We start from the raw sequence: 13,012 nt of genomic DNA on the forward strand, positions 1-13,012 counted from the left end.
TTCCACGGCCTCTTCTGAATCTGGCTTGAACCTCTGGAAGTTCTCTGTCAATGTATGATTGTAGCTGTTTCTGTATTTATTACCATTAATGAAACTTTACTCGCATAGAATATCAAAGAGATTGTCTGATGACTTCTGCAATCCATTGGGTCACCTCTTTTTAGATTGGGCACAAATACGGGATCTCTTCCAGTTGGCCAGATAGTTGTCTTCCAAATTTCTTGGCAGAGATGAGTAAGTGCCTCCTGTGCTGCCTCACTTTCTTGAAAGATTTCAATTTTTATTCCATCAATTCCTGGAGCCTTGTTATTTGCCAATTCCTTCAATGCACCTTGGACTTCCTTCAGTATCATTGGCTCTTGATCATATGGTTCAACCATTTCTTTTTTGTACAGTGACTGGGTATTTCTTCCATCTTCTTTTAATGCTTTTTGCATCATTCAATAATTTGCATCATTCAGTAATTTGCCCAGAGAATCGTTCAATAACGGAAGTCCAGGCTTGAATGTTTTCATCAGTTCCCCCAGCTTGAGAACTGCTGAGCGTGTTCTTCCCTTTTGGGTTTCTGACTCCAGATCTTTGCACATTTGGTTGTAATATTTGACTTTAACTTCTCAGGCTGACCTTGGAAATTTTCTCTTCAGGTCTTGTACCTCCTCTGTATTTTCTGTAGCTGTCAAAAATGGGATTTGCCAAAGGGAGGAAAAGACGTAAACTGAGTGCTAGGAGAGTCAGTGGGAGATGAAGAGTTGGAGGGAACCGAAGGCCGAGTCTTTGGTAGCAGTGGTGGATGAGATCCAGGTCCCTGCGTGACTGTCCCCAGGTCATTGGGGGGAGCCCACAATGGTGAGTTGTTGTGTGTGTGTTGGAATCTGGTAAGCCTTTGAATTGATTGTTTGCTTCCGTTACTTGACATCTTCCAGCGTGCACTGGAGTTCTGGTTGCAGTCTGGTGTGGATGGATTCCAGGTCCGGAATGTGGAGAACCTGACGGTGAGCTCCTTTTCTGGGTGGGAGGCAGAGCCTAGGTGAGAAGGTCCCTGATTCAACTTGGTCCCTGATTCAACTTTCTTCTAGGATGCGTCCTTGTTCTTGACTGAGTGGCAGAATATTACCCAAAGTGTCAGTGAAGAAAGGTGGGTGCCAGGCTCCCTCCCCCAACTCAACTCATTTGTGGGAACCCCTCCATGGTGCACTTGGTGTTATTAAGTGCAGTTGAGTCAGTTCTCTCTCATAGCAACTCTGCATAGGGTTTCTAATGAGCAACTGGTGGGTTAGAACCACCGACCTTGCAATGAACAGTACAGTGCTTATCCTACATATCAGGACTCTCTGTGGAGCACTGTTGTTAAGTGCCACTCATAGCCACTCTGTATAGGGTTTCCTAGGAGCAACCAGTGGGTTTGAACCACCAGCCTTGTGATTAGCAGTCCATTGCTTACCCTAAAGCATCACACCAGGACTCTTGTTGTTCAGTGCCATGGAGTCAGTTCCAACTCAGAGGGAAATCTGTATAGGGTTTCAAGGAATGGCTGGTGGATCAAAGTCCAGTGCTGATCCTACAGTGCCACGCCAGGGTTCCAAGGCCCTAGGAAAGGGTGGGTCCTGGTTCAGAGGACTTTGCTTACTACTGCTCTCTCTTTCCTATCTTACACCACCCCTCCTTCTGCTCTGCCTACTGCAGACTCCTGATTGCAGGGACTGACTCCTCCAACCTTCAGGAGATCCTGGAGTTGCTCAACTCCACCAGTGATGCCATGTTGCTGACCAGCTCGTACTTGGCCAGCCCTAAGTTTGCTAAGGAACATCCAACGCAGCTGGTCACCCAGTATGTGAATGCTACTAGCCCTCGCTGGTGCAGCTGGACTGTGAGTGGTGTTGTGGAGGGAGGCCAGGAAGGGACATTGGGGGGGGGGAGGCGGAACATGGACTCAGCAGTGTGTCTTGTCTGTCCCTGCAGTTGTCTCAGGCTGGGCTCCTGACCTCCTTTGTGCCAGCTTCCCTTCTCCAACTCTACCAGCTGCTGCTCTTCACCCTGCCAGGGACCCCTGTTTTCACCTCTGGAGATGAGATTGGCCTGCAGGCAGCTGCCCTTCCTGACCGGGTACTGCTCGCTGTACCCGTTTGTGTCCACCCAGCACGCTGATGGCCTCTGGGGAAGGAATGTGTTTGATTCCTAGTCAGTTCTGTGTGGCCTTGAGCAAGTTTTGTTGCCTCTTCCAGTTGTCATCATCTCCTCTGCGGCACTGCGTGTTTAGCAGGGTGGTTAGGATTCAATGAGAGCATAGTTTGAATGCAGTATGGTAACCTTTATTCGTGTCCATCCATTCAATCCTCGCCCAGCGGGTGCTCTGTTAGGCTCTGTACCCACCGGAGCTCAGAGTTCAGTGAGCCGGGAAGAACGTAGCTTTAGACTGGGCATTGGAGGTTGACACATGAGCTGGTGTTTATAGGACTAGTCATTCTTGTAGTTCGCAAATTCTGGGCCACTCCTAGGAGCCAGCCACCCAGGGTACAGCAGTGTACAAAAGAGCCCGAGGTGAAGATGTTGGATAGTAAGCAAATGGAGTAGTGACGCCCGGTCCTGCTAAGTATGTTGTAAAGGTCAGCTGGGCAGGGGCCCAGGAGGCTGGGTTAGAGTGGCCATAGCAGAGGGCTGAAGGAAGTGATGGAGCTGACCAGCTGAGTGTCCGGAGAACTCAGGGGACAGTTTGTGCAAGGACCTACCCTACCGCACTTGTCCTATAGACTGTTTGGCACAAGGTAGGGGTAGGGTGTGGGAGGAGGAGGGAGAGAGAGCAGGCCCCAGGCTTTGTGCAAATCCTTTTTTTTTTTTTGCTTCCACCCTACGCAGGTCCCAGTTATGCTGTGGAATGAGTCCAGCCTCCCCAGCACCTTTGGGCTAGTAAATGTCAGCATGACTGTGAAGGTAAGGGGTTGGGTGTGACCTGGCCAGCAGAGGGTGGGCAGGTGGTTCTAGGGAGCCCTCATGTCTCCTGCCTTGTCTGCATCCTTCACAGGGTCAGGATTCAGTCCCTGGCTCCTTCCTCTCTGTGTTCCGGAAGCTGAGTGATAAGCGGGTCAAGGAGCGCTCTCTGCTGCATGGGGACTTCTACACCGTCTCCTCGGGGCCTGGTCTCTTCTCCTATGTCCGCCACTGGGACCAGAACCAGCGGTTCCTGGTCATGCTCAATTTTGGGGACCAGGATGTCACGGCCAAGTTGGAGACCTCTGGCCTGCCTGCTAGTGCCAGCCTGCCAGCCAAGGCCGAACTCGTGCTCAGCACCCAGCCAGGCCGGAAGGGGGGCACCTCCCTCGCGCTGCAACAGCTGAGCCTGAAGCCCCATGAAGGGCTATTGTTGGGTTACCCCTATGTGGCCTGACCCCCAGCCTGACCAGACCCCTCTTCCCTTCCTTCCTTCCCATACCTTCTTTTTTTATTGTCACAGATAGATGAGCCCCAAATAAAAGTCACTCCTGCCTGGCGAGCTGTTACCTTTCTCTCCCTCTGCCCCACAGTATACCATTTATTCATCCCAGGGAGCGAGGCCCAGGGCAGAAAAGGCCTGCCAAGGTCCAAACAGCATGGAGGTGTCAGCACTGGGACAAGTGTCCATACCTGCTTCCTCAGGAAGGGCCTGGGTGATCACCCGGAGCTCTCAGCTCCTGCTGCCACTCTCTCTTCTCCCTGAATGGTGATCTCCATTCGAGAATGGTCAGTTTTCCTGTGTTTGCCGACTCAGCCTTTCAGGAGGAGTGGTCCAGCTTCTAAAATGTGCATGACGTCACTCATTCCACAAAACTGTACTGAGAGCTCAGGATGTGCCTGGTATGGTACCAGGTAGGTCCTAGGCTATACAGCAGGGAACTAGATAGAAAAAACTCCCCACGTCATTCTAGTGGAGAAATGGACAGGGAAACATACAGTGAGGCCTTGGTGGTGTCAAGTGCCCCTGAGTCGCTTCCGACTCATGACCCTGTGTAGGGTTGCCAAGGAGTTGTTAGTGGATTCGAACCGCTGACCATGCGGTCAGTAGCTCAGTGGTTAACCTATAGCGCCACAGAAAGAGGAGGAGGGGTATTTGGGGGTGGGTGGGACTAGAGGAGACTGACCCTACATGGAGCTGACACCGGAAAGAAGGCCCAAACTGAGGTCCTTAGACCTGCCCACAGGGTAGGCTTTCCCGTGTAAGAGCTGGGAGCTTGTGAGGAATGAGCAACAAGCTAGAGAGGGATGATGTCCCAGCTTCATACCTTGTCTGCACTGAAACAAGATCAGCCCAAACCTGTGAGGTGGAGTTCAGACACATCTGCTCTGACACCAGCGGTCCTCCCCACAACATGACTTGGCTGTTGAGTTTGATCATTTATAGCAATGGGCACACACAACTCATACACCATACTTGGCTGAGGGGTTTATTAGGGAAGTAAGAGGCTACATACACCTTGGAAGACAGGATACAGTTTTTCCATCAGGACAACTTCCAACCAAGATTATCCTCAGCCTCTTGGCCTGTGCCTTCTCTTGGCCTCTCTCAGCCTATGTATGCCGCCAGCTCCTGTGTTAAAGCTCCTGTGTTAAAGCGCTCGACTCTGCCCCCAAGGCACTCTCTTGTGGACTGGCAGCCCACCTGTTTGCTGGTGCCTTTGGGAGCCACTTCGATGGCCCATATGAACTGCTCTTTTAAAAAGTCCTTCCTCTCTTACTCTGCCTCTCAAAACTTGTTGGTCAGGTTGACTTTAAAAGCAAGCTCCTCATAGCTTTCAAGGCAAGTGGTGGTTGTGGTAATGTACGCTGGAGTCAGTCCTACTCATAGTATCTTTAAAGCCTCATCTTTATCCTAAGAACTACTAGTAGTTTCCAACTGTTGACCTGGAGTTCCTGGCCAGTCGCCTAGGTAGACTATCACTTAACTTGCATGATGTTAATACTGTCAAGTCAGTTCTGACGTATCTGACACTGTATAGGGTTTCTGAGGAGCAAGCTGGTGGGTCACAGCCCAGTGCTTAATGCTACAGGGCCACACCAGGAGTTGAATTTGCATGATAATCCACTGATTACCATGAGTTCACGTAATCCTATTGGGTGGTTTTAAAACTCATGGAAGCAGCAGTCAAGAAAGCAAAAGATGTTGCACTAGGCATATCTGCTGCACAAGACCTTTTGAAAGTTGAAGAGCAAAGATGTCAGCTTGAAAACTAAGGTACGCCTGACCCAAGCCATGGTATTTTCAATAACCTCATAAGCATGCGAAAGCTGGACAGTGAATAAGGAAGATCGTAGAACAATTGATGCTTTTGAGTTAGTGCTGGAGGAGAGTACTGAAAGTGCCATGGGCTGCCAAAAGAACCAATAGATCAGTGTTGGAGGAAGTGCAGCCAGAGTGCTCCTTGGAGGCCAAGATGGCCAAACTTCGTCTCTCATACTTAAGACATATTGTCAGGAGGGACCAGTTGCTGGAGAAGGATGTCATGTTTGTTAAGGTGGAGGGTCAGAGATAAAAAGTAAGACCCGCAAAGTGGTGGTAGCATCAGTGGGCTCAAGTGTGGCAACAGTAGTGGCCCAGGATTGGGCAGTGTCTTGTTCTGCTGTGTGTAAGGTCGCTATGGGTCAGTACCAAGTGGTACCTAACAACAACAAACACCCTGTTTGCATAATTAAGTGCCCTTGTTGGTTCTGACTCAGCAACCCTGTATAGGTTTTCTGAGGAGCAACTGGTGAGTTTGAACTGTCAATGATGATCCTACTGCACCAAGCCAGGAAGCTGTTTGCATAGTAGATTAAACAATTCCTTTGTAAGATTGTGACCTACCCAGTCATTTTGGCAATGAACTCAAGTCCAGAAAGGCTACTTACGAAACCCGTGTAACTTTAGTTGAGGTCTAATAGACAAGGGGGTTGGGCAGAACATGAAAGTCATAGGTGGTCGCAGGGTCTGAGTGGGATGGCAATCATCAGAAGGTTTTGAGCAGGTTGACATGATCTGATTGAGTTTAGCAGGTGTGTGACTAGCTGGGCAGCATGCTGGTTACAATGGTGCTGCTACTGGAGCTAGAATGATTCAGACTGGCTAGTAATGGTGGTTTGCCTAGGATGGTAGTAATGGAGGGGCAACTATTTGGATCCTTACATTGTTCAGTGCTGTTGGTCTGGTTCTGACTCATAGTGACCCTGTATAGGGTTTCTGAGGAGCGGCTGGTGGGTTTAAACCGCTGACCTTGTGGTTCAAACCGATCTTGCTGTCTAGTTCTTATCTTACAGCACCATAGCAGGATTCCAAAATAGAGTAGAGACCATGTTTGACCTTCAATTTTTGAACTGCTGACCTTACTGTTAGCAACCTAGCTCTACTATCTCGGATCCTTGTTGACCCTTGCATTGGAACCTTCTGTTGTAGTCATAGTGATTCTTGGCCAAACAACCTTTGCATTTAATTTTGGTCCTCCTTACTCTCTTAAGGAAAAGAACTCTGGTGGGCCTGGGCCACAGAGGATGTCCTTGTCCTTGTGTAGGGGACAGATTAAGAGATTACAAACCAAAAAATAAAACCAATTGCCATTGAGTTGATCCCAACTCATGTCAACCCATGTGTTATTGAGTAGAATTAAACTATAGGGTTTTAAATACATATTTTTTATTGTGTTTTTGGTGAAAGTTTATATAGCAAATTGTTTTGGATCGCTAACCACAAGGTCAGCCATTCAAACCCACCAGCTGCTCCTCGGAAACCCTCTACAGAGTCACTATGGGTTGGAACTAGCATTGGTTCCGTTTTTCACAATGTCTCAATATACTCGTCAATTCTTGTTTTAATGCTTTGTTGCCAGCCACATGGTTTCCCGCTTCCCTTCCTTTTCCATCTTTGCTTCAGAGTAGCTGTTTACCATTTGGTCTCATACAGAAGACTTTTCAAAAGTGCACAATACTCACAGGTAATATTTTTTATTATATGAGTCAATTTGTTATATAGCTAAAAGTTGACTTCAGGGGAAAGGTCAGTTCAAAGTTTATGAAGTATCTCAAGGCAATAATCTCTGGGAGTCCTTTAGACTCATCTGGTCGAGTGAGTCTAAACTTTTGACAAATTGGAATTTTGTTGTATATTTTTCTCCCTGCCTATACCAACCGCTCCTCGGAAACCCCATACAGTCGCTGTGAATCAGAATTGACTCGATGGCACTTAACAACAACAATAAGGACCTGTATGTTATGACCTTGATCAGAATGCACACCTTCTGATAATAGTCTCAGGGTAGATGAGGCCACTGTGTACAGTGTTCTATAGATTTGTTTCTTCTCTGAGTCTTTAGTTTCTTTCTTTTTTGTTCTACATGAGAAGAGATTGTTTTTTCTTAGGTGGCTGCTTGAAAATTTTTGAAAAACCCCTAGCACTGCTTACAAACCAAGGCATCATAGGGTTTAGGGTTTTCTTGGCTGTAATCTTAATGGAAGAAGATCATAAAGCATTTCATCCATGACTTGCTGGGTAGATTCAAGCAGGTAACCTCTTGGAGTCCTGGTGTGGCTGCAGGCTAGTGCACTGGACGAAAGGTTGGTTTGAACACAAGATCATTGGTTCAAATCCACCAGCTGCTCCTTGGAAACTACACAGATCCTGTGAGTCGAAAGTGACTCAACAGCACTTGTCAACAGCAACCACCTCTTGGTTGCTGTTGGTGGTGGTTGTGTGCCACTGAATTTGTTCCAACTCATGTTGTTAGGCGCTATTGAGTCAATACTGACTCATAGCAACCCTATGCACAGCAGAATGAAACACTACCTGATCCTGGGCCAACCTCACAATTGTTGCCACGCTTGAGCCCATTGATGCTGCCATTTTGCCAATCCACCTCGCTGGGGGTCTTCCTCTTTTTCTCTGACCCTCCACCTTACCAAACATGATATCCTTCTCCTTAACCAAACATGGTCCCTCCTGACAATATGTCTGAAGTATTAGAGATGAGATTTGGCCATCCTGACCTCCAAGGAGCACTCTGGCTGCACTTCTTCCAATGTGGATCTGTTGGTTCTTTTCCAACTCATAGCGACTCTGTGTAGGGTTTCTAAGGAGTGGCTTGTGGGTTTGAACTGCAGACCTTGCCATTCAAACCGACCTTTTGGTCCAGTGCTTATCCTATAGTGCCACACCAGGACTCCCGAGTGGCAAATGGGTTTGAACTGTCAACCTTGTATTTTGTAATCCAGTGCTTATCTCACAGTTCCCAAATTAAAGCCCAGTTCTTTGTTCACCTCTGTTTGCTTTGTTCTGCGGTTTAGTCTGAGGACCAGGGAGAGAGGGTGTCACACCACATATAATTAGAGGCACTACATCAACAGTTCCAGAGAAGACACACCCAGCCAGCAGCAGGGCATTAACACTCTCTGTTTAGAGTTTCCTTTCTTCCTCATAACAGCCCCTCCTGGCCCTTACCCAGAGCCCCAGCTCCAGCCTCCCCTTCTGACCCGAGATTTTTATCAGGGCGTCGCTGCAGATAGACCCTCATCATGATCTTGTTCTTTGCGATTTACTGTGGACTCTTACAAAACACACCTTTGAGGACTTGGAACTTCATTTTATAGACAAAGCTGAGGGCTCAGAGAAATCAAACAATCTGCCCTGGGGTTGGGGAGGAGGCTGACTTTTATCTACCTGAGTCATTCTTCCAGTGGTAGCCAATGTCTCTGTGTTGGAGTCGTAAAGGGGACTCAAATTCTACCCTGCAGTTCTGGGCTTCACTGACAGGGTGTGGAAGCAGGTGGGTAGCCTGGAGATACAGGCTGAGTGTAGCAGGATTAACAGGCCCCATGGAGACATGGGAAATGTTTAACTCAGAAGAATATGGGGCAGGCTTCTGAGGCCTTCGTTTGAGCTGAGGACACTCGTCGTTGGTACACTTCCATCAGTAGGGAACATTATGAAGGAAGGGTCACTTGGGCAAGGAACATTCTGTACAGCAACTTCATTGGAGAGAGCACACTGAGAATAAAGAACCCTCAGGGTTAGTGTGCCAGACTGCAAAGCCATTTGTACGTCGGCGGTTCAAGCTCACCAGCTGCTCCTCGGAAACCCTACGGAGGGTCGCTATGGATCAGAACTGACTCGACACACTTTACAACAACAGGAAGTAGTACGGAGATGGTTTTGGACAGTTCGGGGAGTGGTGAGAACAGAGCTAAAGCACAAAGGGCTTCAAAAATCATGCTCACAGAATCTGTATTTTAGCTCTTCCTGTAGATTAGTGATACGTGAGGCGCTGTGGGCTAATGCGTTAGACTGCAAAGTCTTATGAACTGCAAGGTCAGTGGTTCAAGCTCACCAGCTGCTCCTTGGAAACAGGGTCGCTATGAGTTGGAATCTATTCAACAGCACTTAACAACAACAACCTGGTTATGCTTCAATAGTTTTCTGGTGGTATCTGACAGTGTTCCACTGGTATTCGTAAGGTTTTCAGTGACTAAGTATTCAGAAGTAGTTCATCACTCCATCTTCCTAGTCTGTCTTCATCTGGAAGCTCATCTGAAACCTGTCCACCATGGGTGACCCTGCTGGTCTTTAAAATACCAGTGGCATAGCTTTCAGAATCACAGCAACATGTAAGCCACCACAGTACAACAAATAGTTAGAAGAGAATATTAAAAGTCCCGTGGGCTGCCAAAAGAACAAACAGATCTGTGTTGGAAGAAGTACAGTCAGAATGCTCCTTGGAAGCCAGGATGTCCAGACTGCGTCTTTCATATTTCGGATATAATATCTGGAGGCACCAATCCCTGGAGGACAGCATGTTTAGTAAAGTGGAGGGTCAGAGAAAAAGAGGAAGACCCCCAACTAGATGGATTGGCACAGTGGCAGCATCAATGGGCTCAAATGTAACAATAATTGTGAGGTGGGTGCAGGACTGGGCAGTGTTTCATTCTGTTGTGCTTAGGGTCGCTATGAGTTGGTACCGACTCCATTCACCTAACAACAACAATGACAACCTGGTTATGGGAGGCCCTGAGTAGAGCAAACAGTTAAAGGCTCAACTTCTAAACTAAAGGTTGGAAGTTTAAAACCACCCAGAGTTACCTTTAATGATAGTCTTTTAATCTACTTCTGAAAAGTCAAGCCATTGAAAATATGATGGAGTCCAGTTCCACTCTGACAGAACTAGTGTCTCCGTGATACACAATTAACAGCAACTGGCTCACCTGGTTATATGCAGAATCCCCTGGAAAAGTTTCTCCAATTCAATATCACTGGATCAGAATCCAAGGGGGGATGAGTCCGGAAGTCTGTTTTAACCTGAGAATTCACTAGGACATTGTTTCTCAAACTTGCTTAGTTATGTCCAAGGATACTGATGAGAAAAGTCCTGAACTTTTCTCCTGGAAGTTCTGAGTCAGAAGGTCTAGGATGGAACACCAGAATCTCTGTAACAAGTTCAGGTAAGACTGAAGATGAATGATTGTTCTTACTGATGGAGAAACCACTTGAGAGGCATGGTCAGGTCTGAGTTCTAGGAAGTTGTCACTGGCTCTGCTGTTGTGGAGAAAGGAGTTGAGATTGGCTGAGATTGGAGACAAGGGGCCAGTTGTCATTAAGTTGGTTCTGACTCATACTGACCCTGTATAGGGTTTCTAAGGAGTGGCTGGTGAATTTGAACTACCAACCGTGTGGTTCAAACTGACCTTGTGGGCCAGTGCTTTGTCTTACAGCACCACATCAGGGCTCTAAGGAGTCAATTAGGGTGCTGGAATAGCCCAGTAAGATTCAGAAGCTGATGCAGGGGCTGTGGGGTTGCAGAGGAAGGCAGACTTAGAGAGGTGTTTGGAAACGAAGAAAGTCCCTGATTTCATGATTGTCTGGGTCAGACTGACTATGTGGAAGTGCTGTGTTCACCCTTGGACTTGCAGGTCTATGACGCAACAGAGATGACCATCTGGAAATTCTCAGGATAGAGCTGGGGATGCATGCCATGAGTATGAATGATGCTCTGGGGAGCATGAGGTGGGAACCCCTGCGCATTTTACAGGACTGGCAGTGGAGGAGAGACCCACCAAAGAAGGAGGTCAAAGAGAACTGAACCCGGGGGGGTGGGGTGTGTGTGTGTGTGTGGCAGGAAGAAGACTCCAGGTCAGATAAGGTGGTCCCAGGTGGTCTTCAGGTTAGGTGGCAGGGATCACGGGTCGTCTTTTGGTGGTCTTCTCCAGAGCGCTTCCAGGGAAGTGTAGAGAAAGGGATTTTTTCTCATTTTACAGATGGAAGGGCTATTTATGGAAGGAGTATGTTTCTAGAAAGTAGCAGAGTTCTTGGTTTTCTTAAGCAGCAAAAAAATATATTGGAAGGCCACCAGGAACTGCCAGGAGGAACCAGGATTAGACTTGGAAAATGGGCAGGAAACAAGCGCCAAGAAGCCGGAAGTACAATTGTCCTTTAACGGAACAGCCTGGGATGCTGCCATAGGGGGATGGATTGCCAAGGCTTGTGGTGTTCGACACAAAGGCATGAGGCACATAGGGTGAAGTGGATGGGTGCCAACATTCAGATCGGGCTCCATATGTGTCCACCCTGAATCTGGGACAAAGGAATGACCTTTTTCTTCTCACAAAGGCACTGTCCACTTGCCAAGTCAGGAACCTGTGTCCTGCGTCTGCTCTGGGGAATGGAGTAAGTAGGGGGTGGGGCAGCCTTTTCTAATTCTTACAAAGATGCTGCTTCAGTTCATATGGCCCAAGAAAGTCCAGAGTGATTGGAACATGTTTTGACCTGAGCAACTAGAAGATTTTGCTCTGTCACTTTTAAGGACAATGGGCCTGACCCAAGCCATGGTATTTTCACTTGTCTCATATTCGTGGGAAAGCTGGACAAGATTTCAAATTTCTGCCAATATAAACAAGACTGAAGTGGCCAAAACTCATATGCTGTTGTGAAGTGCTGTTGAGTCGATTCCAACCCATAGCGACCCTGTATAGGGTTTCCGAGGAGCAGCTGGTGAGTTTGAACTACCGACCTTGCAGTTCAAATGGCTTTGCAGTCTAGTGCATTAACCCACAGCACCACACCACAACTCCAAAACTCATACAGTTAGGAGGAAAAATGTAGAAGATGATTATTTAATTAAAAGCAAGCTACAAGCACGATTTGCAGAGACCTGGGGTGGCCCTGTGGGCTAATGCGCTGGACTTCAAGGTCGGTTTGAACCACACAGTTGGTGTTTCAAGCTCATCAGCTTCTCCTTGGAAAGCCTGCACAAGTATTAAGTACTATTATATTGTTACAGTGCGCAGAATTTAGAACTGCTCAGGACTGCTCCATTAGAAATACAATCTCTTTATTTTTCATATTTTAATCTACTCTTAGTTTCCCAAGCAGTGACGTGACAACCATTTTGGGTTAAGAAATTGAGATCTGTCAATGAATTGCTGTGTTCATTTAAATCTTGAGGACACCTAAAGATGAAGTTCCCCAACCACCTCAAAATGTAATACTGTCCATACCGTGAAAGGATGAGTTGTTACAAATTGAGTCTCTTGTGAGTTGTAAGATAATCTAAATTGACACAAATTGATACTGGTGATAATTAAAAGGAAAAAAGATCAAGAAAAATGAAGAATATCTACTTTTTTTTTTTCAACATAATATAATTCCATCATATTAATTATAGTTATCACATTGTATATCGCCACAAACCATTTCCAAATGTTTCCATCACTTTTGACAGAAATTTAGGGAACCCATAACTCAACTGTTTTGTTTTTTTTAAGGTTTTTATTGTGGATTGAGGGAAAGTTTATAGGGCACATCATCAGTTTCACATTCAACCATTCATATGATTCATATGACTTGTTTCATTACATTGATTATAATCCCCTCCATATATCATCAGTTAACAGTGTTTCTCTCTATCCTCTTTAGCTTTTTTTTTTTTGGGGGGGGGAACTTTGCCTTTTTGGAATTTACAGTCTCGGCTTTTAGGGAAGGTTTTTACATTTATCTGTGGATATCCAGGGCTCATGTATGCGATTACTAACA

The 13,012-nt window shown here is 46.8% G+C and overlaps 1 protein-coding gene across 1 annotated transcript in view; it reads left to right on the top strand.

Moving 5' to 3' along the window:
- SLC3A2 (solute carrier family 3 (amino acid transporter heavy chain), member 2) overlaps positions 1-3,382 on the top strand; it is a 21,078-nt gene extending 17,696 nt beyond the window's left edge. The window contains exons 5-10 of the mRNA XM_006875029.1: positions 924-992; positions 1,077-1,135; positions 1,684-1,867; positions 1,960-2,127; positions 2,854-2,928; positions 3,020-3,382. Of these exons, the coding sequence (XP_006875091.1) occupies positions 924-992; positions 1,077-1,135; positions 1,684-1,867; positions 1,960-2,127; positions 2,854-2,928; positions 3,020-3,382 (918 nt within the window). The remainder of the gene's footprint in view (positions 1-923; positions 993-1,076; positions 1,136-1,683; positions 1,868-1,959; positions 2,128-2,853; positions 2,929-3,019) is intronic.
- Positions 3,383-13,012: the final 9,630 nt, after the last annotated feature.

Source organism: Chrysochloris asiatica, unplaced genomic scaffold (genome assembly GCF_000296735.1).
Source record: "Chrysochloris asiatica unplaced genomic scaffold, ChrAsi1.0 scaffold00310, whole genome shotgun sequence".
In the NCBI taxonomy this organism is placed as follows: Eukaryota; Metazoa; Chordata; class Mammalia; order Afrosoricida; family Chrysochloridae; genus Chrysochloris; species Chrysochloris asiatica.